This window comes from Etheostoma cragini, chromosome 7, assembly GCF_013103735.1.
Source record: "Etheostoma cragini isolate CJK2018 chromosome 7, CSU_Ecrag_1.0, whole genome shotgun sequence".
NCBI lineage: Eukaryota > Metazoa > Chordata > Actinopteri > Perciformes > Percidae > Etheostoma > Etheostoma cragini.
This window is the reverse complement of record NC_048413.1, coordinates 22,630,082-22,656,229: the sequence shown is the minus strand read 5'-3', so window position 1 is coordinate 22,656,229 and position 26,148 is coordinate 22,630,082. Positions and strand designations below refer to the sequence as shown.

Genomic DNA, 26,148 nt, shown 5'->3' with positions numbered 1-26,148 from the left:
GTTACTAAACGTGTGAAGGCAAAGCTGCACATTTGTTGTCCAAACCAAATATATCTGACATGTTAAAGATTCTCTTTCTGGGTTTAAATAAAAAAAATATTATAGCTCAGACCAGCCAAAAGGCTAGCTGTTTATAATGCTGTTAGCTACATTGAGTGTTTTGGCCTTTGAATAAAACACCAGCAAGACACTTTAACTGTGCTATAGTTGTGTTTGGTATTGGCAGATACTTCAAACCTAAAATGTCTTTGTGATTATTTCATATTAGCCCTGCAAATATCAAATGCTAACTCTGGGAGCTCTGTAACTACCCTCATGTGTAAACTTAAACCAAGCATTAGGAGTAAACTAGTTCTAAGGTTATGTCTTGACTGGGAATAGTCTTTCAATTTTCAGGGGTCACTTTGACTCTTTGTAGTGTAAATTATTTAACTGGCTGAACAAGCATACATGTGGCCACGTGCGCGCGCACGCACGCACGCACGCGCACGCACGCACACACACACACACACACACACACACACACACACACACACACACACACACACACACACACACACACACACACACACACACACACACACACACACACACACACACACACACACACACACACACACACACACACACACACACACACACACACACACACACACACACACACACACACACACACACACAGTTGAGATAGGATGACTTTAAGTGTGGCACAGAGACCGTGCAGGTGTCAAAAATGACATCCACATACAGTAATACAACATAGGAGTCCCAAAAATCATCTGGAAAATAAAAAATATATAAATAACAATATCTGTGTGCTCAGTCAGCTGCTGTGATGGCCAAATGTGTGTTCGCACGAGGAAGACTTTAGTAGGTGTCTGCACTTAGATGTCAATTTGTTGTAAAATGAGATCATGGGGTTAATGTCATCAATCATTCCTTTGTTCTGTTGAAGCCAATTGCCTTGAAAGAGCAGTGATGTAATTTACAAAACTTTTTTTTTTTTTAACGCTAACATGTTTATCTCCTTGGCAAAAATCCAACCATAAATCTGTTTGATTAAAACAAAAACAGATATGCAGATCTGGATTTTGGACACAACTCTGTATTAACCAAACCATCATGAAATTCAACCATATCACAGGATTTAAAGGACAAACTTTTTACATTTTCAGAAAGGCCAACAGTGTAACTATTGTATTGCAGTTAATGACAAGCAGAAACTCTTTTGCCACAAAGCATGAACCTAAATGAGGCGACACAGTCACTGTTGAACCATAGCCAGTCAAACTTTCAATGAGTGTCTGCCACATAGAAATGCAGCTTTATCCACCTTGGCATGGTTTTTGACACTTTGCTCTCAGAGTCAAAGGCAGACAGTGTTGATATATGTATTCATATAAATAACAAAACAGTACGGTATAAATATAAAGATTCTGTGTGTGCGTGTGTGTGTTGGCATGTGTGTGCACGCAACGTTGTAAATGGTGTAAGAGTATAGAACAAGAGAGTGTGTGTGTTTGTGTGCGTGTGTGTGTATGTGTATGTGTTCGTGCGCTTGTGAGTCAGTGTTAGGACAGGGCAGGGGGTGTTAGAGGTGAAGCTTTCCCTCCCCCACCTCGTGGAAGAGCGAGGTGTAAAACTCAGGCTCCAGTTGCTTGTTGCGGTAACGCTGGACAATCTCAGTTATTTTCTGCTTCCTTCTCACGTGAGGCGGGTTGTACAAGTCACTTTCCAGACGCTTCCTTCGGCACACGTTGATGACCGTTTGGCGCACAAGAAACCCTGGGAGGATATAAACACAGGCCAGAGTGGTTAATTAGGACAGTTTTGAGAAAGTGTACAAAGGAATTTCATGAAATGGATGAACCCTAAAACAACTATTGAACTTTAAAAATGAGATAAAACTTAGTGAAGATTTAAAAAATGAGTAAAGGGATTAAAAAACTTGTACATTTATGTTTTTGCAAAGCTAAAGCAACCCTTAAACATAGCTTCCAACATTGCCATCTGTTGGCCAAGAGTGGCATTACATAGATAAAGGCTTAAAAGTATTTATTTTATGGTATTGCTAAACATTCCACTTTCTATTAATTGGACCTGTGTAGCGTATGTGCATGCTGATACAAGTTCAAATTATGAATACAAATATTATAATAACCATAACTTAACCATTAAAATATATATATATATATATATATATATATATATATATATATATATATATAAAAACAGAATATATGGAGTTTGTTTCCCATGCATTTGAATCTCAAATGCAACCATGAAATATGAATGTGTGCATATTACTATATTAGTAAACTCATCAAATGATCCTAATAGATTCCCTGTGGAAGTGCTGCTATGCATTATGATTGGTTGTCTTTTTTCTTTGTGATGATGATGAAAAAAAGGATTTGGGAATGATAGGGAGGGATAAACAAAGAGAGAGCCATGTGAGCCATTACCTAGTGCTCTGCGGCTGACCACCATGCCGTCCACCAGGGGATTCACCATGCCAAATTTACCCACAGCTCCATGCAGCCGGATTCTGAAGAGTCCCGTCTTCAGAGGGTGTATGAAGATCAGAGGAACGTCCTTTTCTAGTAACCCTGACCTGCAGCAGCAACAATTACACATATATTTATTATTATTACACTATTACATTATTATTATTTTGACTCACACTATGAAGGATCTGACAAGTTTACATTTTACTGGGATTGTATTTTATATTATTTTATGTGACTGATTGATTGACTGATTAAAAAAATAATGGATGATGATGTAGTGGATTTACATCAAACTAGAACAATACATTAATACAAAAGATATATGAAAAACACATTTCAAAACACAATAAAAGCAACACATTTATGGATAATGGCCTCATTTACTGCCAGTAACATGTAACTTAACCGATCAGTGTAATATAGAAATAGATTTTCACTCCACAAAAAACTAAATATGTGGCAGAGAAAATGGGTCCATGTATGACTGGAAGTCTTCTCTGGTGTTATTTTCAGCATTTTAATTGCACAAAATAGTTTCTTTGTTTGCTTGGACAATAAGAAAATATTAATTTAGCATTCTTCACAAATGCCAACCATCCTTTGTCTTTCAAGGAAAATTAGTTAGGTCACTAATTAAACTGTTGTCATGTTGAATCATATCTCACACCTCCAGACAACACCCTCTCAAAAGTGTCATTGTTGATTTGGTTAAATACAAGCCATTTAAATCTGTTTGACGCTTGTGATCCGTAGCCTCAGGAAATGTCAATCTATCACAGCTCTTACAATGGAGCTGCAGAGAAGCATGTTAGCCCGGCCTTAAAAAGGGTGGCCAAAACAACTTGCATATGAATCAGTTGCACAATTTTTTTCCTTTAATCTACTTCTCAATTGTAACCGTCGTCACAGCTCTGCCAAAGTTTGTGCTTTTGCACACACTGCATGTTGTACTTCCTTCCTGTTATCCTGCATGTGAGCCATATGCTGTTTTGCAGAAGTGTCTTTTTTTGTCTTTTTCATTTATGCACCTAATATTGAACCATGTGTTCTTCATACTGGCAGTAAATTGTTTTGAGTGTAAACTTCTGAATACCTGCAGGAAGTGCTGTTGCTCATGCTAGCTTCCAACCCCGTGCTGGTTTCCGCCAAGAGATCAGACAATGGGAAGTTCTCTGAATACACAAACACAATGGCATTCATATACCACAATCCACTGGTCACATACTCTTTACTGCCAGATTTTAAGACTACAAAGGCTGCATACTTCTTCGTAAAACATTTGGTTTGGAGTAACTTAATTACTGAACAAGAGAACATGCTACAAAAAGAAACAGAATAGAATCTCTCTATCTCAAATTACATGACAGGATGTGCCTACCGATATCGTCAAAGCGCTCCACCCAGACCACAAACACCTTTGTCTCAGGACCCAGTGGTGGGAAAGACTTTCCAGTCGATGATCTCTTCGTCTTTACCAAAGGACTCAGCTGCAGAAATAACACAATACACAGCGAGTTTGAGCAAATGCTACATGAAACACTTATAAATCCTAATCAGTGGTGTCTGCATACAGCTCAAATACACCAACATTAGCCAAATTTACCTTTTTGGCAGACTCCAGGTTTTCAGAATGGTTGGGGAACAGCTCCAGTGTGAGATTGGGTTGTTTGTGTAAACCAGGCATGACGTCTGTGTTAGTGTCAGCCTCCACTGTAGAGTCACTGTGCACTGATGACTCCTCTGGGAAACAACAAAGAACAAATGGCAACTCTGTCATCCCTGAATCCCTGACTGGGTTTTCGTCATATAATTTCTATCAACCCATATTTAAGGTAGTGATGACTGACCAGAATTTTCTGTTAAAGATGGAACAACAAAGGCAATCTCTGTTAGAGCATCAGCATAGTATAAAACTTTCTTCTCCCCGTTGAACACTGAACCTCCTGTGTCCTCCGGAGTAGCTGCGTCCTCTACATTGAAAAAAATAAGAAAAACAATACCCAACATGTAGATAAGTAACAGATGCAATGCTCTGCATTCTTCCAAAATCTTCCTCAGATCTTATGCAGTAGTTAGCTTCGTAGCTCACCTGTTTGTTGTATATCATTGCTGTCGGAGCACGAGTTGAGGGTCCAGCTGGTATCCAGGTGTCCCGTCCACCCTGGGTGGCGTCCCACGTCCACAGGCCAGCCCAAGGACATCAGGAACTCCAAGAAGTGGGGCTGGACACTGGACGATGACTCCACATTCCTCAGGATCTAATCACCCCATGCACACATCCATTCTTATTTAAAGATTATTCTACAAATATTAAGGTCAACATCTGTATGTTGAATTCAAGCCATTTTAGTCCATTTAAAATACAAGCCAAACGTGTCAATCGTTAAACGGTATACTGTTTTACAGAATCTATTGCGAGTTCCCTTACCTCAGGGCTGCTTTTCTGTCCAGCCCTCACATAGAAAATAAAGACAGTGTCAAATGGTCGGCAGGGAAGCAGGTCCAGGTAGCTTATGTCATCAAAAAACCCTGGCAAGGATGACTCCAGGCCAATCAGATGAGGAGGTAGACGGCTGTTGTTGGGCTCCTATTAATAATAAACAAATACACACATTCTATATTAACAACTTAATTTCTAATTAATACTTTATACATTACATTATAATTATCAATATAACTTTTTTGCATCATTCATTCCACAGATCTTAACGTACAATATGTAATTTTTTGCTGCTAAGGGTCTCTACAGAGATTTCTCAATCAAAACACACTCTTTTTGATGACGTCGTGAAGTTGCTCAGACACTTAGGAGGTGGATGCATTATTTGGCTCTAGGTGCCCACAAAATGATTAAATTCTCTTTTGACAAATATACATTTTGAAAACAGGCAGTAGCTCAAGGACTTAAATAATATCTGAATTTGGCAGAAAAGGATTTTAGCTACTTTAATCCAAGAGACTTTCTCATCGGTCACGATCAGACAAATGATACCAACCTTGAGCGCCTCCAGAGACAGAAAGCCAAAGTGGGAGAGAAAGAGGCGTGCTGTCTGGAACTCCTGCGCGGGTGGAGGGGGTTTGCAGTCGGTACGTGGATCAGGGTAAAGCTTGGACTTCCAGATCTCCTCACTGTGACGCTCCAAGGCATTCTCATACTCTATCTGCTTGGTCATCAGAATACGAAGCTTGTCATGCTGAAGTTCCAGCTGAAAAGAAGAAGGGAATAGGGCAATTGGCTAGGCTTGGCTAATTAATGGCACTCAACTGCATGAATCCAGCATTAACCCACATCAACCACATCACACAGTCCAAATACTGAGATGTCACCTTCCGAAGTTGATGTGAAAAAAGTCAGTAGTGTGCACCAGTGCTTTAAAACATTTAACTGGAGAAACCATTTTATTAACAAAACCTGTACAATCTAATACAATCCAGTACAACAGCTCTTCAACAAATTCAATTCTTTTTAAAGCTTATAATGTTCACTTTTTTAACATCACGTCAGAGTGGTGTTGATTCTGTTCAGCGGCCATTTTTCAGATTGTGGTTATGGTTTGAAAGCTACATATTATTTGAAGGGTATTGCATTGGATTGAGAAACCGCACATCATCTAAGATCCTTGTGTTTTCCAACAAACCAGAGGATTTAACCCTTTTTTCCCAAGAGACACCCAAGTGGAATTTCATCTTTTCAACAACTCACGTAGGGGTTAATACTCATCAGTGCATTTGTGGCTCTCGAATCCTCCTGCCAGCCCATACAACACACCTGAATTTGTATAATAGCAAATATGAGGAAATGTAGTTATTGCGTGGCTGTATTTTAGCCATGACAACAACCATCTTGTTTTGGCTTGTGCCCAAGGTAGAATCATTTAATTTGTAATGAGTCATATAGTGGTAGGGTTCAACAGGATGTCAATCTCACCTCTTTACTGACAATGTCATCCAAGTCGGGAATACTGACATCCGCTTTGACAAGAGGTATCTTATCCACCTCTTCAGGGAAGGGCCTTTGCTTGACGTTGTACTTGATACCCACACCATTGTTGGGTGTTGGACGGCCCTCTGGAACAAACACCTGCTGTAAAGGGAGAGAAGTAGACAGATATGGAGCATAGTTCCATTGTCAACTAAACAGATTGAGAGATTATACAAAAGCAAGACTCTAGCATGCCATTTTAACAACATTTCTGAAGTGGTACTGGTTTGGCATTGTTGTCTTTCATGATGCAGTAAACTAGAGTGATCTTACCCTCTGATTGGCCCAAGCTCCTCTGGGCTGGTGGAAAAGCTGCATGGTCCAGGCATGTCTGCCAGCCGTCCCTCGTATCAAAACGGTCACTGATGGACTAGGGTCTGTGAGGAAAGACATGCTCTTATTTATGGAGAACAGGATGGCCTGCAGATAATTTACTTTACTTTTACGGTGCTTGGTACAAGGCGGCTGAAACAGTCTCTACTTGAACTTAGTAACACCTTAATCATTGTTAATATCTCAATAAACTGGTATTAGGTCAGAGGACAGATGATGAGCTACTGACTCTGCTCATTGCCGAGAGGTTGCTCGAGCATGGCGAGGATGACTGAGTTGTCCAGGACAAAGTAGCGGAAATTGCTGGCTCCTGTGGCACCGAGTCTGGCAAACCGAATCAGGGTGTCTTCATTCAGCAGGCTGCAGGTGGAGGCAGGCCCGCTGGGAGAAGGGAAGGCCCCCAACACCTGCATGATACTGGGAAACAGCAAACAAGGTCAGTACTGACAAGGCCGTTTTACTCCCTAATAGTTGTATTAATGCTGTGTGCAGGTTCAGCAGAAAAGCTGGGGAAACCGGTTCATTTTATGAGCAGTAAAAATATTTTTTGAAAATATCCAGAAATACCCATGTCTAGAAGTGGCTGTTCTCTGGTAACAGAATGTTACAGCCTTAAATTCTACACACAATACCCCATTATGACATCCTGAAAAAAGTTATTTTTTAAATGTTTGCAAATTTATTATAAATAAAGAACAAAAATATATAATAAAAAGTGTAATAAAAGTATTTACAGCCTTTGCTCAATACTTTGTTGAGGCACCTTTTACAGAAATTACTGCCTCAAGTTCTGGTGTTTCCAAACTTCTTCCATTTACGGATGATGGCAACCACTGTGATCATTGGGACCTTCAAAGCAGCAGAAGTTTTTCTACACGTTTCCCCAGATCTGCGCCTTGAGACAGTCCTGTCTCGGAGGTCTACAGACAATTCCTTCAACTTCTGCTTGTTAAGTGGTCTGACAAGCACTGTTAACGGTGGGACCTGTGCCTTTCCAAAGCATGTCCAATCAACTGAATTTACTACAGGTGGCCTCCAATAAAGCAGTAGAAACATCTCAAGTAGGATCAGTGGAAATAGAATGTACCTAAGCTCAATTTTGAACTAAATTGCAAAGGCAGTGAATACTTCTATACAAGTGATTTCTTCGTTTTTGAATTTTTAATAAATTTGCAAAAATCTCAAACAAACTTTATGTAAGTTGTCATTATGGGTTATTATGTGTAGAATTTTGAGGGATAAATAAATGTAATCCATTTTGGAATAAGGCTGTTACATAACAAAATGTGGAAAAAGTGAAGCACTTTGAATACTTTCAGTATGCACTGTTCTCTTCTGTGTCGTTGTCATTAACTGCTGTCGCAGAACTATACCACCGAACTGTAGTTTTAGGTTCATACTGAAGAAACGTTCTTGGAACCTCACCAGGACAAAGTCGCCTCAGCAGCGTCCTTAACCCTCATTGAAGCTGGGTTGTGTTCCTTCTCCCCTTTGTGTCGGACTTCCTGTTCCTGTCGGGACTTGCTGCCAGAGATTCCAAGCTCCACAATCTCCAAAACCTCTACCAAACAATCCTGATCCAAAAGAAAAAGAGGTTGGGGATTGAATCTCAGAACATGAATTCTCAAAAGGAGGCTAAGACTTAAACACAATTGCCAATACAATTCAGAGTAAATATTGTATCTAAGAGAAAAGGCAAAGTTATGCAGTTTTCAACACTTTCTTGGTAGAAGTTGAAATTTACCAAATACAATTCTATTCCTCTTTGACCATACAAAATATCTGAAGGAAATCTTAGTTCAGTCTTTAAACTTACCTTCTCATCCAACATGTCAGGGTGTTCTGTGAGCCACACACAGAGAAACTGGAAGGCAGCTACAATCATGGAGTGGAGGTCTCGGGACTGAAGAGGAGCAGGACGGCTACACTGGTACACGATGTACCCACATATAGAGCTGACAGCACGTTTACGGTCTGAAGAGTCCACTCCCACCTTTACCTGGTTAAGACATATACAAAGAATACAGAAAAATGTATTACATGAGCTAGATTACAAAACAATGTTGTGCACTTGTTCTGTAGGCTTGGGTGCGAGAGTGATTGGTTGTTTTACTCAATTTAGACACACCTGACTATTTGCAAAATATTACTAAAAAGTTTTAAAGTTAGAGAACTAGCATTTATGTCATTTCAATACTCTCTATGAAACCTCTGTTACCTTTGCCTCTTCTTTCTCTGCTCCTCAGGACTCTCAGTGTCAGATATTTACAAGTTGGAGCCAATTACTGGCTATTTAACTATTGTGACCTTATTTAGAATCTGAAACATCTCATAGCAGGTGCACCAGTTAACTTGAATAGAGGTTTTTCTGCAAACCTTGGTCAAAACAGCTGTGGTTTTATAAAGTGATAGAGTTGTTGTTGCTGTTGTTGTTATAGAGCAATGCAATGTCTTCTGCTGGTTGAGATATGAGTGAAAGACATACAACAGTCTCACCATGTCCTGGCCAGCTTGTAATGAGTGTAGATTGCTACACTGAGTCTCTTTGATGTTTGGACATTGTACCTTTACCTTGGCGAGCCCAGCCAGCAGCTCCAGGGCAGCCAGTGAAATGCTCATGTCTTGCCTCCACTGGGAGTTGAGTCTCTGAGTGACCAGGTGAATGCTGCGCACCAGCAGGCCTGCCGCCGTATCTGGAAGAGCTAGACCATATAACACCCCAAAATACCAAAGACCGCAAAGAATAGACCAAAGCATGATTCAGGCAAAACAGCTAAGGTATGCAGGACAGCAGGATAAAATGTTCTGGATGCAGAGTTATTAATTATATCTTGGTATTAAAAACATGCATTAGAACTGAGTCTAAAAGAAGTACAGCACACAATGTTTAGAGAAATTCAGATAGACTAAAATATAGAGAGTTAAAAAAATTGCTGAATAAATAGGGCTGAGCGATAGAGTTTTAATTTTGAAAGAAAATAAAATGTTATGTGACATATAATCAAACTGGACTAAACTAACTACAAGGCCAATGTGATAAAAATCCAGACAGTTAAAATTAGACTTCATATTTAATACACAATTAAAATATTCATAAACACACTGTTAATATCTCATGGGCTTTCTGTGTCAAATTTGTAACATTAAAGAATGGAATTTCTCAGAATATGTGGAGCTGCTTCATGTGGAACTGTCACTTATAAAAGAGAGTATTAAAGACATCATTATACAGCAGTTTAAGATTACTGTTCGGTTCCGGTTAAAAAGCTCAGTAGTGAGTGACATGCTAACATACTGGCGGATTCTGGGTTTTTAGCTGAGGTAGACCACAGAATATAAAGAACGGTGCATGTGGATTTCAAAGTAACTGATCAATATTCTTTCTGTTCCTTTACATATTAAAGAAACTTTAAAGAAAAGAAGCTCCAAAGTGTTAATTTGAGAATGGAATTTGGTGTGGTGGTAGAATGGGTTTGCAACCTTTGCCACAACAAAGCAGTCAAAGTAGGGTAGCGTATAAACCAGCTGTCTCCAGACCTCTGCCCACTCTGAAGTCTTGTTTTTACTGTCCAGTACTGAGCCTCACAACACAATGTCACCGTCCTGTCCCACAGGAACCCACCCTCCCATTTCCTGTTGGACAAAGTCGCCGATAAGCAGCCCAGTGTTTAGTGAAAGTAGATATAAACTTGTGGGCAAAATGAAATGAGAGGGGCTTTTGTTTATAAACATCGCTCAGCCCAACTAAAGAAAAGACAAAGTCTTTGAAATGATTTTGATTAGGCAACCAATCAATCAGAGAAAATTATGCAATCAGCAGGCACTTCATACATTACAGTGCCACAGCATCACAGCAAATAACTTGGTATCACCTACAAAGACATTTTACCCAACGCTTCTTAACTCTGAATACCACTTTAACCACGTTAGCTATAAAGAACAAATGTGTTAAATTCAATTAGTTTTGCATTGATCAGAAAAAGATACTTTTCACAGGAAATAATGTTCCAGCATGTTACGCACAATCTGACCAAAGCTGGCATCAGCGAGCACAAGGATATTATTTTCTAAGTAGAAGCTGTGTGTATACCGTAGTCTCGAAGCAGGGCCTGGGCAGGACGCTCAGAGTCTGGGCTGGTGGCCTCCGTGCTTCCCCCACTGGTGAAACTAATGCCACTGTTAGTACGGCTATGACTTTGACTTCTCACAGTCATGTGGCTCCCATCAACACTCCCCTACAACCACAGAAACAAAGCAATATTGATGTCTAGGGCATCACACTGCTTCTGGCATTATAAAATGTTAATCGTTCATCATTTGATAACAGCAGTGATCTGAGTCTTACTGTTTCAGTTTGTGCACCTATGGACTCCAACAGTGCAGAGTCTTGAACAATATTTAGCATTGCACCTGAAAGAGGAGGGGTGTTCAATAATTAAACAAAACATAGAATAATAAACTCCAACACAGTCCAAAAATGGTTTAACTAATAAGATAATTAACAAATGAAGAAGCCAGTAGATACCCAGGATGAGCTGTGTGTTGGTGGTGTCAGTCTCAGTCTGAAGTGCTCCTATGAGGACATTGACAAGACGTAGCCTCAGGGACAGGAAAGACACAGGCTGGTCATGAGGCCACCCATCCTCCTCATTGAACTTTCCTTCCAACAGAACCTAAAGCACAACAGCAACATGGTAAAGAACCCAGCGTATGTGTTTTTAACTACAAGTGGCTTTATGTTACGGAACTGTACTACTGACATTTTTTCAACAAGGATTTCACATAAGCTGCAATGACAATATATGATTCAGGTCACACTGCAAACCCCCAAAACATACTAAATGCTGCACTTAGGTGGTAATAGTGCAAATACTAAAGCTGTTACCTCGGATTTGATGTTGCCAAAATGATGTGGCAATGACAGCATGGCAAGCAGGATGTTTATAGAGGCTCTCCTCAGGTCGGTAGGGTTAACATACATCTTGAATTTGGACAGCTCCCTGTTAGAAAAAAACCCATCTCATGTACTTCAAGAAATATTCTTAAAACCTCTAAAGATAAATCTCACTAAATTCATATGATTGGACAATGTTATCCAGTAAACAAAAGCTACTAATTAAATGGTAACCAATCCCAAACCAGTCTAACCTGTCTGGTACAATAGTCTCCAGGGCAGCTATGAAGTAGGGCACCACCACATTGATTCCCTTTAGGTCAGTACAGAAGAGAGAGGACGAGTTGAGAATGATAGAAGCCAGAACTGGTCTGCAGATAAAATCTGAGATCTGGAGACCCTGAATCAGGACCATGTAAAACCTACCAGGAAGAGAAAGAGGAATACTTATAGTTTCAAAAAGTTTTAAAAAATTGTAACATTCAATGAGACTAAAACCATGTCCACAGTTAGGATGATGCTTTCATAAAACAAAATTGTCATGATAAAATAAAAGACTCTAGACTAAGTTACCTGGACAGGTAAACGGGCAAAATATCTTCTCCAGTTTTCTTGCTACAGTAGATGCGGCAGAGAGTCCCGCAGGCCTCAGCTCTTCCTGCCTCGTAACTCTCTGGGAACTCGTTGGCGTCAAACATGGGGTTGGACACCATGGAGTCAGTGGACATTTGGGATCCCTTCCTCCTTAGCTCCAGACCTACTTGAGTGGCTATTGCTATAGAGAGTACAAAAAGACAGAGAATGAAAGGACCCTGAGTTGTAATTTGTTCAGTAGTATACATGCATGAATGAATAACAAGCAAACATTGAAATGCGGCTGCTATATGCATACTAAAATAAAAGAAAACAGTAAAAAAAATATATATATATTTAATATATATTAATATTTAATTGCTACAAGATCACAACATAATCACAACAAGAGAAAACAAAGACTTCAATGACTGCAAACACACGCTCACATTTAAAAGCACAAAGGGAACTGAGACACAAAGATTTTGCCATAAAGGTTCTACCTATCATTGGTACAAAGTATGACCAAGTGGAGCGTGCTAGTAGTAAAATGTTTCAGCTGCAAGATCACATGGCAAAATCCCTGTCTCAGCTCCCTCACTGTTGCAATTATATGACTGTCAATCAAAGTATAGAACATTCACTTCATGCACTGAGGCACAAAACCAGTAAAATCAAAACTCAAGTGAACTGACAATACATAGGGAAATGATTTAAAAAAATAAAAAAAAACATAAAAGCTGAACTTGAGGGGGGGTAAATAAATAAACTAAATAATAAGGATTAGTGTGACCCAAGGGAAAAGAACAATGGGAACTTAAAACAGGGTTGCGTTGTCACAAACTGGCAACGTTATGGTTGAGACAAGTGGTCAGTTGGTGAAACCCATTCAATCACCTTTGGAGAAACGCTGAGAGAACGCTGGTGAACTTTTATATATGACAAGCAGTGGGAACAGAAAATGGCGATAATGGCGATGATCATGAGGAACTTAACTAAAAAGCAGGAAGACTGGTCAAGAAACGCAAATTAAGTGAGGGAAAAAAGCTGCTGTTCCTACTTACAAGATTTATAAGAAAGGAGAATTTGGATAAAAGAGGCTGCAAGATAACAGAAATAGTGGAGAGACACAAAATCAAAGCAGATCCAGTATGTTGGGATCAATTCATATCAGGCACGAATTGTGTGTGTTTCTTTTGTTCTCCTCAATACATGACTTGACCCATAACAACTCTTTAACATTAATCAGACATGGTAGACACGTGCAGAACACTACACCCAAAAGAGAAAACAAATGGAGAGCCAATGACCAGCCAAATTTATGAAGTAGTTTATGTGCTGTCATTGACTCCTCTAGCGATGATTTTATCAATAAAATGGCTGTATGAAGTCCTTCACATATGATTGTAGTCTATATGCAGTTTTAGCTAGGTTTATATAGTTGGTAGATGTAAATGGATTAGAATCAGATGGAAATCTAATACCAGGCCATTTCTAACCAAGCCCTTCACACACAGAAGGGCACAAAGAAGTTTTAGAGAAAAAGGTGAAAAAAACAAAAGGACATCCCAACAACATAAAGTAAAAAATAACACCAAAAAAACAGATAACTCCACAATAACACGTACTTATGAACAGCAACAAAACACCTACCTGCCCATGCATAAAATAAAATTCTGTTAACCGTGCCCCACTTCTTACCGGTCATGCTGGGGTCTCGGCTGAGGCCGCTGTGGAGCTTACAATGGACCAGTGCAGCGTCGAACAGCCACTGGCCAAATAGATTGAGGATGCTGTTGACCTTTGGCCGCGCTGGGGCCGGCAAGGGCCGAGTCTCCCAACTGCTCTGGTTGGGGCTGGAAAGCAGGGTCGGGGAGGATGAAGTTTGTTGCTGCTGCTGTTGCTGCTGGGATGCTTTGGTTGGTTGAATACCACTGCTCTGCAGGGTGGGGAGGGATATAGGAAGATATCTTTTAAGACTGTTTACAACATGACTAGTGTAACTAATAACTTATTTGATATAGCACCTTTAACGGATTCACAAAGTGCTTCACACAATATATATATATTTTTTTAAATACAGTAGAATCCAAAACAGAAAATAAACAAGCAAAAACAAAATACAATACCAATAAAGGTAAAAGATTAAAAGACTAAAATCCAAAAATTACAAACATGAGACAAAAGCGAGTTGAAACAAGTGTGTCTTCAGCTGCTTTTTAAAAGCGTCAACCGAGACTGCGGAACGTAAGTTAATAGGAAGGGCGCTTCACAGAGTTGGAGCTACCACTTCAAAGGAACGGTCACCTTTAGTTTTCATACAAGTGCGTGGGACCACCAGTAATCCCTGGTTTTAAGACTTAAGTGACCTGTTAGTAATGGATGAATGGAGCAGGTCAGATATATTAACACGTGCCTGACCACGCAATGCTTTTTATGTAAGAACAAGAACTTTAAATTGGATCCTGAACTTGATTGGAAGCCAACGCAACAAGGAGAAACAAGAGTGATGTGCCACATCCTGCTGGACCTGCTCAAAAGCCTTGCAGCAGAGTTCTAGACCAGTTGTAAACTGTCCTGGGATGACTTGCTGAGACAGGTGAAAACGGAGTTGCCGTAATCAAGCCGGGATGATACAAAACCATGAATGATTATCTCAAGTTCAGATTGCCAAACTAAGGCTCTAATTAACTAACAGATTACCCACAGCAAAAGGTTAGGTAAATAGAAGATTTGCTGAGATTTCTTCACTTAATTAGTACAAAACAAATGGCAGGAACGGTGATCCACACACTGACTTGGACAAGTGTAGTGTATTCTTCCGTAAAAGTCTCGGCTAGTGTAGCTTTATAGACGCACCAAAATGTGTCACAAAACCATCAACCCTGCTCTGTTTATAGATCGACTTCAAACAATGTTGTAGGATAACAAAATTAAAATAATACAGACCTAAACTTTTTCCAACTCTGCACTTACTATGTTTTTATGTTAATGTAACACTTGAACTTACAGTTGAACTCTTGCTTGTTGTTTTGGTGACCGCTGTGTGCCGTTGCTTGCGGCTGTGAGGGGGGGTGGTGTTGGTGATGGAGGGGGGTGGAGACATACTCATTCTGTTGACTGGGGTGGGCGGGGCGCTGTCAGCTCTGGGACGTGATATACCTGTTGGCAGGAAGCTAAAATGAGCTGGGACTAAAGTTAGTGTTCTTCTAACCATAGCAGGGAGTAAACTGATTTTTGATTAGCAAACAAGACACACATTTTCATTCCTCCACTTTTCCAGTGGACAGAACTTGTTTTGGTTAAATGTAATCATTTGAAGCCTTTTTACAGTTTCTAATGTTATGAGAGAGAGAGAGAAGAAGATGAAGTGGCTTCAGAGTCTTTGATTGATCATGGACAATTTTCCTCAGTAGACATGCAAGACAATGGTTAGAGATGAATCAGCAATAGTTATCTATCCTTCTTGATTTACTTTGGTACCCGCAACAGACCCCTCGTTGAAGATCTTGTAGGTTAATCGGAATGCCTGGAACAATCATTTTATTACGGCAAGACTAAGCCCAGTTGTTAATACCATCACCACCAATAAATAGACTCCATCATATGCCCATCTCATTTTATGATGCATCAGCTAATGTCTGTACCATGAGAGGGCCGCACTTGACAAAAAGAGACCACCTTCTCCCGTACATCTCTCTTTTCAACAGAGACACCTACGGTGTAAAGAGAAAAATCACACTGACATATTTCTATTCAAATGTTTCAACAGGGACTACTGACTGACATCCTCTGTCTTGATTTTACTCAGGAGTACTGCCCTGAATATCAACTGGAAAGGAGTCAAACTGTTACAAGAAACGAATGCTTGGAATCGCTTTTAATACTTTAAATGCCTTTTTTTACTAAATTTCCTAATTACCATAATTTTCACTTCTGTGTACACTTTTATAAACAATACAGGTGTTTTAGATTATTGAATGTATTTTTCCTACCCTCCAGTCACCCATCGGTATCCTTTGATTTCATTACAGTGGGAAAATGTACTTGCATCAACTGTACAATTGCTTGAGATCACAATAAACACTGTCTGCTTTTATTTTGTTCACAAAGTAACATCTCTTTTGCATGTACTGCAGGACAGGCTTTGGAAATCCGTCTATGCAGTCTAATCATTTAACAAAAGCAAAAGCATGTTGAATGTAACAGGTTACCCTACAAAAGCAGGTAGCTGCCTAGGAGGTAGGAACGACAAATTTATAAAATCTTTAAAAAACAGCATGCATTGCAAAATGAGCATTCAAATTAACATGTTTTGTTGTACTTTTGAATGAAAGGTGTAAAACACTGGGTTTATAATTTTCATTCTTACCTAAGAAGGCATCCACTAAGCAGCTTATGCCCCGCATGGCCCTGAAGAAGATTTGGGGTAGCTGTTTCAAACATGGATGCAGCACCACTTCATGAGGGATAGTGCTGGAGTTAAGAAACTGTTCCTGAAACTTTGGAGTGGTGCTCACTATCGCAGGATTGCTCAGGTCCACTGGGTTGCTAATAGAAAACAGAGAAACAAGCAGATTTATGGATTAAGCCAGGAGTCTTCAACGTTCTTTAAGCCAAGAACCCTTTAACTGAAGGAGAGACAGAGCAGGCACCCCCTCCAACATATATTGTATCAAATGAAGTTGCATATTAAACTGGGCCTACAATAACATGTAGGGCAGACTAAAACCTTTGAAAATGTATACCCATTTTTTGCATAGAATACTAAGATAATAAAATAATAATTGTTGTCATGGTTTTATAAACCACGTTTTAATGGTAAACATACACGTGGAACAGTGAATCCTCAGGATGAACCGTATCTGTCCATCTTAGTGACTACCATACCCATAGGCCAGTTAGCCTAACATCAGTGAGGTTTTTTTCGAAAATAGATTGATTTATATTTTCTGATAATGTCAGATTTATGTTTTATGTTTTTTAAACTTTAAAAAAAATGTAACATTCATTTGGTGCCCCACCCCTCCCTGCAGTAACCCCTGTTGAAGATCTCTAGATTAAGGAAAAATATTAGATTTTTTTTAAACATGAGAGTCCAAAAAGAGAATAAATATTTGATGGTAAGAGGGAGATATGAGGTACTTCATCAATTCCACCCCGTGCTACAGTTTCTCTGTCTTTTACAACACATGAAAAACAACTGTGTCCATTAGAGTTAGACTGGTGTTATTTTCAGGTTATAACCCAGGAAAATGAGGATTTATGCACCTAAGCATGTGGAGAAAGCGGTACCACGTCTGTGCCACACAGTCATTGTCCATCTCTAAAGGAATCAGGCTGGCATCTTCATCAGGAACTTTAAAAGGTGGGAAAGATGGCCCGTGGGTAAAGCGCAAGAGCCTGGATTGAAGAAGTAAAACAGGAATGTACAGATTATCACAAACATCAGTAGAGAACACAGTGATTATTTTATTATTGTCCTAGTGTTATTGTTACAACCATTAATATATTTCCCACTTCAGAAGCAACTACTCTTAGTTTAAAATTAGGTTTGCTTCTCCTCTCTGTAGACAAAGGAGTTAAACTTGTTAGACAGGCCCAGTGCCCAACTATCTTGACACTTATCAAACAACTTAACAATAATCAAAATTACCTTCAGGGACAAACTATATAAAACCTTTTTCAGTACTAAATCAAAGTTGAGTTGCCTTTCTAACCTGGATGTCAGGGCACAGGCCACTCTGCTCCACTGCTCTACAACAGGAGGGTGATGTCTCCAGTTAGCCAGCATCTCCCTTGCTGTTTTCCAATACGGTGGCGTGGGAAAGCAGCGGGCACATGCCAGTAGCCAAACCTCAAACAGCACTGCCATTAACTTCTCTGCAAGTTTCTCTGCCACCCCAACTGAAAGATGTAGGCAGATTATTTATATTAGTATTTATCATTCATAGCTAAGTAAATACAGCAAGAAGGGTTCCATAGGACGGAGCGGGGCATACCTCCAACTGTGGGCGCAGCAAGTAATGTGTCATTGATGCGAAGAAGAAAGAGCAACAGCACCTCCCAGGTTTCCCTCACCATGGAAACAGACTCTCGTGCCAATTTCTGGACTGCAGTCAGAACCTGCTGGCAAAGCCTGATGTGGTTCAGACTGTGGTGGTCAGGTCTAGAGGGAAAGATGGAGTGTTTGAAATGAGGGGATAGAGAGGAAATCAGAGAGAGAGAAGGAATCAGAGAGAAAGTGTGAACAGCAGTCATTATAAGTGACATCAGTAGTCAGAGATATTTGTAGGGAGACAAACAAATAGTGCAAAGACAAATAAATGTATGTGACAACAGCTAACGGGAGATTAAGGATCTGTGAACATTTCTAACATACCTTGGTACAAAGACGTTGTACAGATGTTTGAGGATGGTCTGGACGTACATATTGGGCTCCTTGACCACAGGCTGAGGCATTGAGTCCCTGGGTGACACCAGGGCCATCATCCAGTCTGTGTACACATCCACACACAGCTTGACAGTGTCCCCCTCAAGGGGGAGGGTGAGGCCATAACACAGCACCTCCATGGTCCATTTCACCTAGGAACCAAACCGTTTTCATCACTTTATGTAAATGTTTTTATGTTATGAGTTATTAGTTCATTTTGTAGCATTTTACTATGTAGCATATTGCTGTCAAGGAGTCCTGTATCCCACTGCCCATGCCCCGGAGACCATGACAGCTGCCAAAACATATTTCAACAGTGCCATATTCTGAAAGTGCTTTTTTTGATACAATACTGTTGCTTTGTGTCAGACTGCACTATGACAAGATGGAGCATAAGCATTTAAGAACATCTTATTTACTGTCTCATATCAAGGAAGGCCAAAGGTGTAAGGCAAAATGATGATGGTAATAACAATACACCGCTTCTCCAAACCACATTTTATTTAGTTTCTTGCTAAATCAAAAATAAGCAACCTATACAAAAGACAAGTGATGCATGAAAACCAGATCATCATTCGCCAGTCAATGTTACATTTAAACATTGGGGTAAATGTATCAAAGACAACAGTTAAGACAGGGGAAGTCCCAATTAATTATGCTTTCTTTCCCATGATCCTGATCCAAGTCAGTGTCTGCCAATTATAAGTTCAATCAAAGATTTGTTTTTTCTACATTTACAGCTACTTAGTCTAAAGTCAACCTTCATTAAAAACTTGTATAACAGCCCTTCCTTGACACTTTCCTGCAATATTTTGTATACTATTAATGAAAAGGGGAGAGTAGTGGATCGGTAATGGCAGGAAGGTTTATCTAAGCTTTATCCTCAGCATGAAGTGTAGTTTAAGGAATGGCCCTAATTTAGATGTATGGTGCACCTGGAAGGAATTGCGGAAATATTTTGACCCCAACCCAGCTGCTCTCGACCTCCCTTCCTGATGCATGCTGTTGTATCATTAATGAAAATGTTGGCTTGCTGTGAGCGCTGTGGTTCACTGGATTACAGCGGTGTATTGGTAGACGTTCCAGTGTTTTCTCATAGCCAATACCAATCTACCAATCCTAGGGAAGGACTCAGTCAGGACATCCCTATTAAAACACACTAATACACTAATATTTTTTTTATAATTGAATATATAGTGTGTGCTAAAGAGGCTTTAAGATATGAAAATAACCATTTAAAAAGTATTATTGTGCATAATCCACACACAACAGAAAAAAACATACACAACACCAAACACTTCCGTTATCATGATAGGTGAAGTAAAGGGAGGGGGGAGCGTCTGTTGTGTTTCAGGTGTAAACTTCCTAAAGAGAAAGGAGAAGCTATCTCTGTAGCACTCCATCAGTCATGCTTTATATGCTAAAGTAGTTAAACCAAAGATACTCCTTAGTAAAAGACAAGTGACGGCCAAACTGCGACTTGCCTAATGGCCTTTAAAGGGACTTTGAGAACACAAGAAAAAAGGACTCAGGTCTCAAGAGACAAAAAAAATTGGATCTTTGGCTTTTATGTCAAGCATTACATCTGGGCAAACAAACTATCATCCCCACGGTGAAACTTGGCAGTGGTAGCATCATGCCATGATTTTAACGACAGGAATTGGGAAACTGGTAAGGATTAAAGGAACCCAAATACAGAGAGGTCCTTGAATAAATCATGCTCCACAGTGCATGCAACCTCGTGACACAACGCACAAATCCAACATAGCACTGGTCTTTGTACCAAAGTTGTCCAGCAGCCTAGCTAGATGCATGATAAACAGAAACACAGAAAAGCTTGAGTGGGGATCAAGCATCGGAAAAAAACAAGTGGACATAATCAAGTGGAAGTATAGCTAAGGATTATTGTGCTTCTACAAAGTACTGAAAGTACATATTGTGTGACATATTTGTGTGTGTGTGTGTGTGTGGGTGTGTTTCCAAACATCCTATTATTTCAATGATAGGGTATAATGTTTGGAATTTAAAAAAGAAGTTGTATTTTTTATAATACATTTTATCCAACTGAAACACACAAAATATTATAAAATAAGTGAGAGATGTAAATAATACAGTGTAGTTCCTTTTTGTACCATACCTACATTGGTTGCCACAGTAATGACACAGATATATGTATGTAAAATAGAGGTGCCCTCTGAATGCAGTGGGTAAGACCAAGCAGTCACTGTACTGTTAATTCTGACTTCAGTCGGTGCATTAACAGTTTACATATGGCACTTCAGACAAGACAAGCAATGTAGGAACCTGTTCTTTAAAGTTGATCACTGCTCAAATTGCAGCACGTCATTTCAAAAAATGATTGTGCAGAGCGAAAATTATTTGTTTATCGCTGTGGTGACGCTAAGCAGTGTGTCCACAAATAATATTTGCATCACATTCAATCAACTGATTTTAGCAGATTAACCTCGACGGGAAAGATCTGATGTCTTGAGGTTTTACTAACCATTATCTACATAATAAGTAGCATTTAATTAGATTTACTTACCAAGTTAGCTTTTTTTCATGAACTCTTAAGCAATTTGTCCAAAAGAAATTAACCAAGCACACCAATAGCACAATCAGAGACCTTGTAACAGGTGTTGTCTAAAATACATCTTTTGATGGATCCCATTTAAGTCATAGAGGAATACGTTTAGAGCTGCCAGGCTCTCCAAAGCTTTAGTAATAGAACTGGTAGCTTGGCAGACTACCAAAGCATTAAAATGATATGTCAAACATTGCATAGTGCACACACAAACCTAAGGTAAAGCAGTGTTTCTTACCTCCTTGTCTGTCTTGAGGATGTTCTCTGTGGCGACAGGGCTTACAGCTGTGCCCAAAGGCTTGACTACAGCATTTGCGACCTCCGTGCCCACGCTAGTGGGATAGGTGTGCAGAACACTGAGGTGGCCCTGGTCACTCTGCACCACCAACTGCAGCGAGCGCCACTCAGAATACATGCTGCTGATGTCCACTGCACTCTACTCACACCTCCTGCCTCCACCTGCAAACACACAAACCCAGAAGCTTTTTTAACTTTATTTGGCAAGATAGAAAAACTAAAATAGGCTAACATGTAGCTAACATTTAGCAGCAATACAGGCGTGGCTTTGTTGTGAGAATACTTCGCCAAAGCTGTCAACATGTAACCACGTACAGGCCGATATTCCTTTTGATAATCCTGTTCCTGACTGCTTGATGGACTATCAAAGGTCCATCAAGCAGTATAACCTTTACTTGATTTACCTTTATCCTTATCTTACTTTGCTAACTTATGTGTTTTAGTGAAGGAGAAATGCAGGCTTATAACGTATTATGATATGTTAAATACATTTGCAACACCATTTAGAACGAAAAGATTAAACCCTTGTTGTTTACACTGCATGCAAAACGAAAAAAAGAGCGTACCGTTATGATAAAACAATATAGCTAAAGAGTCCGAAGTAATATTCATTGAAGTAGCTAGTTAACGTTAGCTGTAACGTCAGTTTGACAATAAACTGGACCCATCAACAGCCCAGGTTGTTTACCATTATGTTCATGCCAACGTTATGTTCTGTCATTCCACAGCTAGCTATTAAACAAAAAGTATCAAGTCTGGCATTAAATAGCATAAATTAAACAGTAACTGGCTTTAAATCCCCGTAAATTTAAACTAAGTCAAGTATCCATCTCGGACGGTAATAACCATTGATGTATAATAATAAGGTAACAAACCGAGGAATCACAACCAGGAAACGGTCCTCTAAATGATTAGCTAGCTTGCTAACGTTAGCTAGCATCGACATCAAAACATCAACCTCATCTTGCAGATGACATAAACTGAAGTTACATGTTGGTTGGCTTCTGTGTTACATGACTGTCACTCTGGATAAGACAAACTGCTGTGGTTAAAACATACCGGCGGTTATATGCGCTAATTTATCAGTTTGTTATCTCCAACTACGATGCAGTTGAACCGACGTTGCTAGCTAGCTTTGCTAATTTTAGGTGCGCTAGCCCGTTCGTTGAAATTAGCTGAGCTGGCTGTCATTTTGCTAGCTACACAACTTTGCAAAGACGCTAACGTTTGCTCAATACCAAGCGAAGTAAAGTTAACCATGTTTTTTTCCATTTACCTGAACGAAGTGGAAATGTTGTCATAACAGAGGTCTGAAACTCGCAGTTGTTTGTGCTATGTAATCTGGACTACACCATAACAGCGCCCATCTTCGCAATGTCAAGGCTTGAATATTGGGAACAGGATACGTAGCTAGATTGTCGCCCCCTACCTTCTGTGCTGGTACAGCAACTGCATCAGATCTGATGCTGCCTTCAGGTGCTACTGGTGAACTCCCGTCCGCTCGAAATCTTTCTTGGCACCCATTCAGGTGATCCTGGTCAAATATTGTAACAAACAGTATTTGTCTTCATAACTGCTAACTTTAATTGTTTAGTTTTACAATGCAATGGAATTATGATTATGGGCAGGAGCTCTGATGAAGGTCTCTAGAAGTAACAGGGGTTTCCAAATAAAATAAAAACATAAATTAAATTACGTTATTTTAGATTTGTGGAGTGGCTCCTCAACTGGTTTTGATGGACACCTGCAGGATAAAGTCACCAACCCCACCTACGCTCTATAACCGGAGGTTTTATTCATCTTGCCCATAACTTGATTCTTTAAAAGCTTGCCTGGTTAAAATGTTCTTTATAAGGCAACATGATATTGTAAACATTCATGATACTTGTATCTGATCTAGTACTTCGACCTATGGGTTAAAATTATTATTGTTATTGATATTGAAATTCTACTTTTTATATCTTTAAGTTAGAAAATACTGACAAATTAACCACCAATGTTTATTAAAATAACTCAAACCAGCCGACCAGCTGGAGGTGCTTTCATTCACCTGCATGGGGAAGCCTTGACACACAAAAGTTTCCTATTCTACCACTCAGTAGCCAGACTGTCAGTGTAGTCAGGCCATGTCAGCCTGTTTGTTTATGTAAGAAAATATAAATGAGACTTGATTACTGTAGTTCACAATATGTGCCATTGGTCAAACTCCCAAAATGCTGACCTCATTAGAGGTCTTTCATTTCAAAGCTCCTACAGACCCACAAAGACATTATACTACTTTTTTCACTGTCTGAGTAGTACTTGTCATGACTTGTAAACTCAGTAATATCCGTGGAGAAACTACAATTAAAATAAACAAAATTATTAAAAGACTTTATTGCAAGCTCATGTTAAATTTCAATAGTTTTTAACATACATTAAACCATACATTTGCTCTGAGAGGATAACAGTAAAGACCAGCTGTAAGCCTGTCAGGATCCTTTCAGTAGGGGTCAGCAGAGACTCACTAAAAAGAAGGTAACAGTCTTAGTGTGTAAACCGCATGTCTGGAAATACAGTCCGCTATTAATTATCATACTTAGATGAGTTTTGATTAATAAATATGAATAATGGATGTCCAGAGACCAAAACAAGAAGACTCTGTTACACATGTGTTTCAAATGCAGCATCTCCGTAGTTTCAGGGCATGTGGCAGGTCGGTCTGTAATTTCTTTCAAGTTCAAAGCAATCCTGAAAGTCCTGTTATTAGAGACCTTAAGATAACGTTCCCTTGTTGCACTTCAGTCTGCATGTTTCAAGCATGTGCTGAAAGAGAAGTGATTTAAGTACAGCTCATAAGTATTCATTATAAATGCAAATCAGATTTTCAGTGTGTTAGCAAGGTTTAAAAAAAAGTGAAACTGGAAATGAGGCCCACATATGGTGCAAAGCCCTTCTCCAAAACAAGCCACATAAAACAGCCAACATTCCCAGTATGCCCTGCTCTGTAACTGCAGAACTTACCCAAGAAATATCTTTATCTCACTCTTGCATCTCTAAACTGAAACATTATACATTTACTACAAGTGTAAACCAGATGAGACAAAAGAAGTGGAAATGCAAATAGTGCTATGTGTTGCAGATTGAAGCAGTTAACATGTGGCCATATTGTCCTAGAACAGTCTTAAGTGTCTATGGCTTCCACATGAGTGCTCAGTAAGCCAAATCACGGAACTCTCCTTGATGATATCCACAGAGGGGAGAGGCATGGAAAAGAATTATGGATGAAAGTCAGCATTCTTCTTTACATTGTCCCTCCATGTATGGCAAGGTGCACTTGCAGCTCAGGGGTGCTATGATTGAAAGCCATATGATAATGCATCTAAAGGGCAGAGGTAGAAAACAGCAGTTGAGACATTGACATTCATAGATTGAAACATCTCGGTAAAAAGTCAAAGTGTTTTATTATGAATCTTGTATCTATGAACACTATTCCATTAGACAACAAATGGAATTAATCTGGAGCTATTCCTTCAGTCATAAACATCTTTCAGTTTAAAGGGTCTTTTCATTAAGAAAACTTAAAAACAAATATTTCTGATTTACGTCCATTGGTATCTAGACATGAAAACAGGTCTTATTTGCCTAGGTTTTAAGGTAACTGTCTCTGTGATTTCTAACTTAGTTTAGCACAAAAACCGGAAACAGGTGAACAGCTAGCCTGGTCCTTTCCAGAAGAAATCTGCCTCTAATAATCAGCTCACCTTTTGTATATGGATTCAAAAAAACTCTGAGCATGTGCCCCATGTACAAAGGCTTGGCCGTTCTCCCCTTGTCTACCCTTTCCTGTCTGTTGCTTTCCTGTCAAATAAAGGCCTAAAATACCTCAAAAATTATCTTAAAAAAGAAAAAAGCGAGATACCTAATGTGAATGAGTGTTGATTTTTGACCCAATGCCTTCAAGCTATCCCTGTAAATCCCAGGCTAACTCTAACAATGCACCTCATGGCATGAAATGGCTGTCACCACTCACCTGAATGGAACTGTGCCGTGCAACACAGACCCTCTCCTCGCGTCGTCCTGTAAATGGGTGACACACACACTCTAGTTGCTGGGGGTAGGTGTGTGAGACGCGTTGACAGAGAGTCTGGGGGCAAATAGAGGGAGGAGCGCTGGCCAGTGACAGAGCTTTGCTGTGCCTCCCAGGTGAGCCAGTAGCCCCTCAGACCGCCTACGCTGCTCTTCCAATCCACCTGCACTGAGTCACTACCTACTGTGGTCAGCTGGAGATCTGCCAGGGCTGGAGTCACTGGAAATGAACAAAGACGTTAGTCTATTTGTTGTATGGGTATACTTCAAAAGGAAATAGAACTAAAGTGAGAATTTTAGAGAAGAGGAGCAAATAAAAATGATTTTAAAAAAGTATGAGCTAAAGGATAACAGAAATGCTTTTAGGAAACTCGTACAAGAGAATAATGTGAATAATTTTGAATATGTTGCTCTTCAATTAAGATCTTCCCCTCAAGCGATGTTTCTAAATATCTACAGGCCACCTAAATATTG

At 39.6% G+C, this 26,148-nt stretch overlaps 2 protein-coding genes across 14 annotated transcripts in view; both read right to left on the bottom strand.

Annotated features, from left to right (window-relative positions):
• Positions 1-1,182: 1,182 nt before the first annotated feature.
• Positions 1,183-23,065, bottom strand: ralgapb (Ral GTPase activating protein non-catalytic subunit beta). Of its 13 annotated transcripts, none has more exons than XM_034877087.1 (32): positions 22,883-23,065; positions 21,548-21,768; positions 18,675-18,877; positions 18,295-18,461; positions 18,013-18,199; positions 17,564-17,695; positions 16,665-16,843; positions 15,940-16,008; positions 15,303-15,454; positions 13,994-14,231; positions 12,293-12,494; positions 11,974-12,141; positions 11,711-11,825; positions 11,351-11,498; positions 11,171-11,235; positions 10,916-11,060; positions 9,391-9,527; positions 8,642-8,824; positions 8,251-8,399; positions 7,055-7,242; positions 6,766-6,869; positions 6,439-6,594; positions 6,214-6,279; positions 5,507-5,716; positions 4,939-5,097; positions 4,600-4,768; positions 4,358-4,480; positions 4,114-4,250; positions 3,889-3,997; positions 3,604-3,682; positions 2,466-2,614; positions 1,183-1,785 (listed from the first exon to the last, which is right to left on the bottom strand). In XM_034877087.1, exons 2-32 carry the CDS (start codon positions 21,722-21,724, stop codon positions 1,592-1,594), a joined length of 4,659 nt encoding a protein of 1,552 aa, XP_034732978.1. In that variant the 5' UTR covers positions 21,725-21,768; positions 22,883-23,065; the 3' UTR covers positions 1,183-1,591. The 13 variants fall into 13 exon arrangements, with proteins under 13 accessions (XP_034732978.1, XP_034732979.1, XP_034732980.1 ...); XM_034877088.1 differs by having other exon boundaries at positions 6,439-6,591; XM_034877089.1 differs by having other exon boundaries at positions 9,397-9,527.
• Positions 23,066-23,962: 897 nt separating this feature from the next.
• Positions 23,963-26,148, bottom strand: part of vwa1 (von Willebrand factor A domain containing 1) — an 8,739-nt gene continuing 6,553 nt past the window's right edge. The window contains exons 5-6 of the mRNA XM_034877368.1: positions 25,619-25,894; positions 23,963-24,967 (exon numbers count right to left, since the gene is read on the bottom strand). Coding sequence (XP_034733259.1) covers positions 24,939-24,967; positions 25,619-25,894 — 305 coding nt within the window. The 3' untranslated portion in view covers positions 23,963-24,938. The remainder of the gene's footprint in view (positions 24,968-25,618; positions 25,895-26,148) is intronic.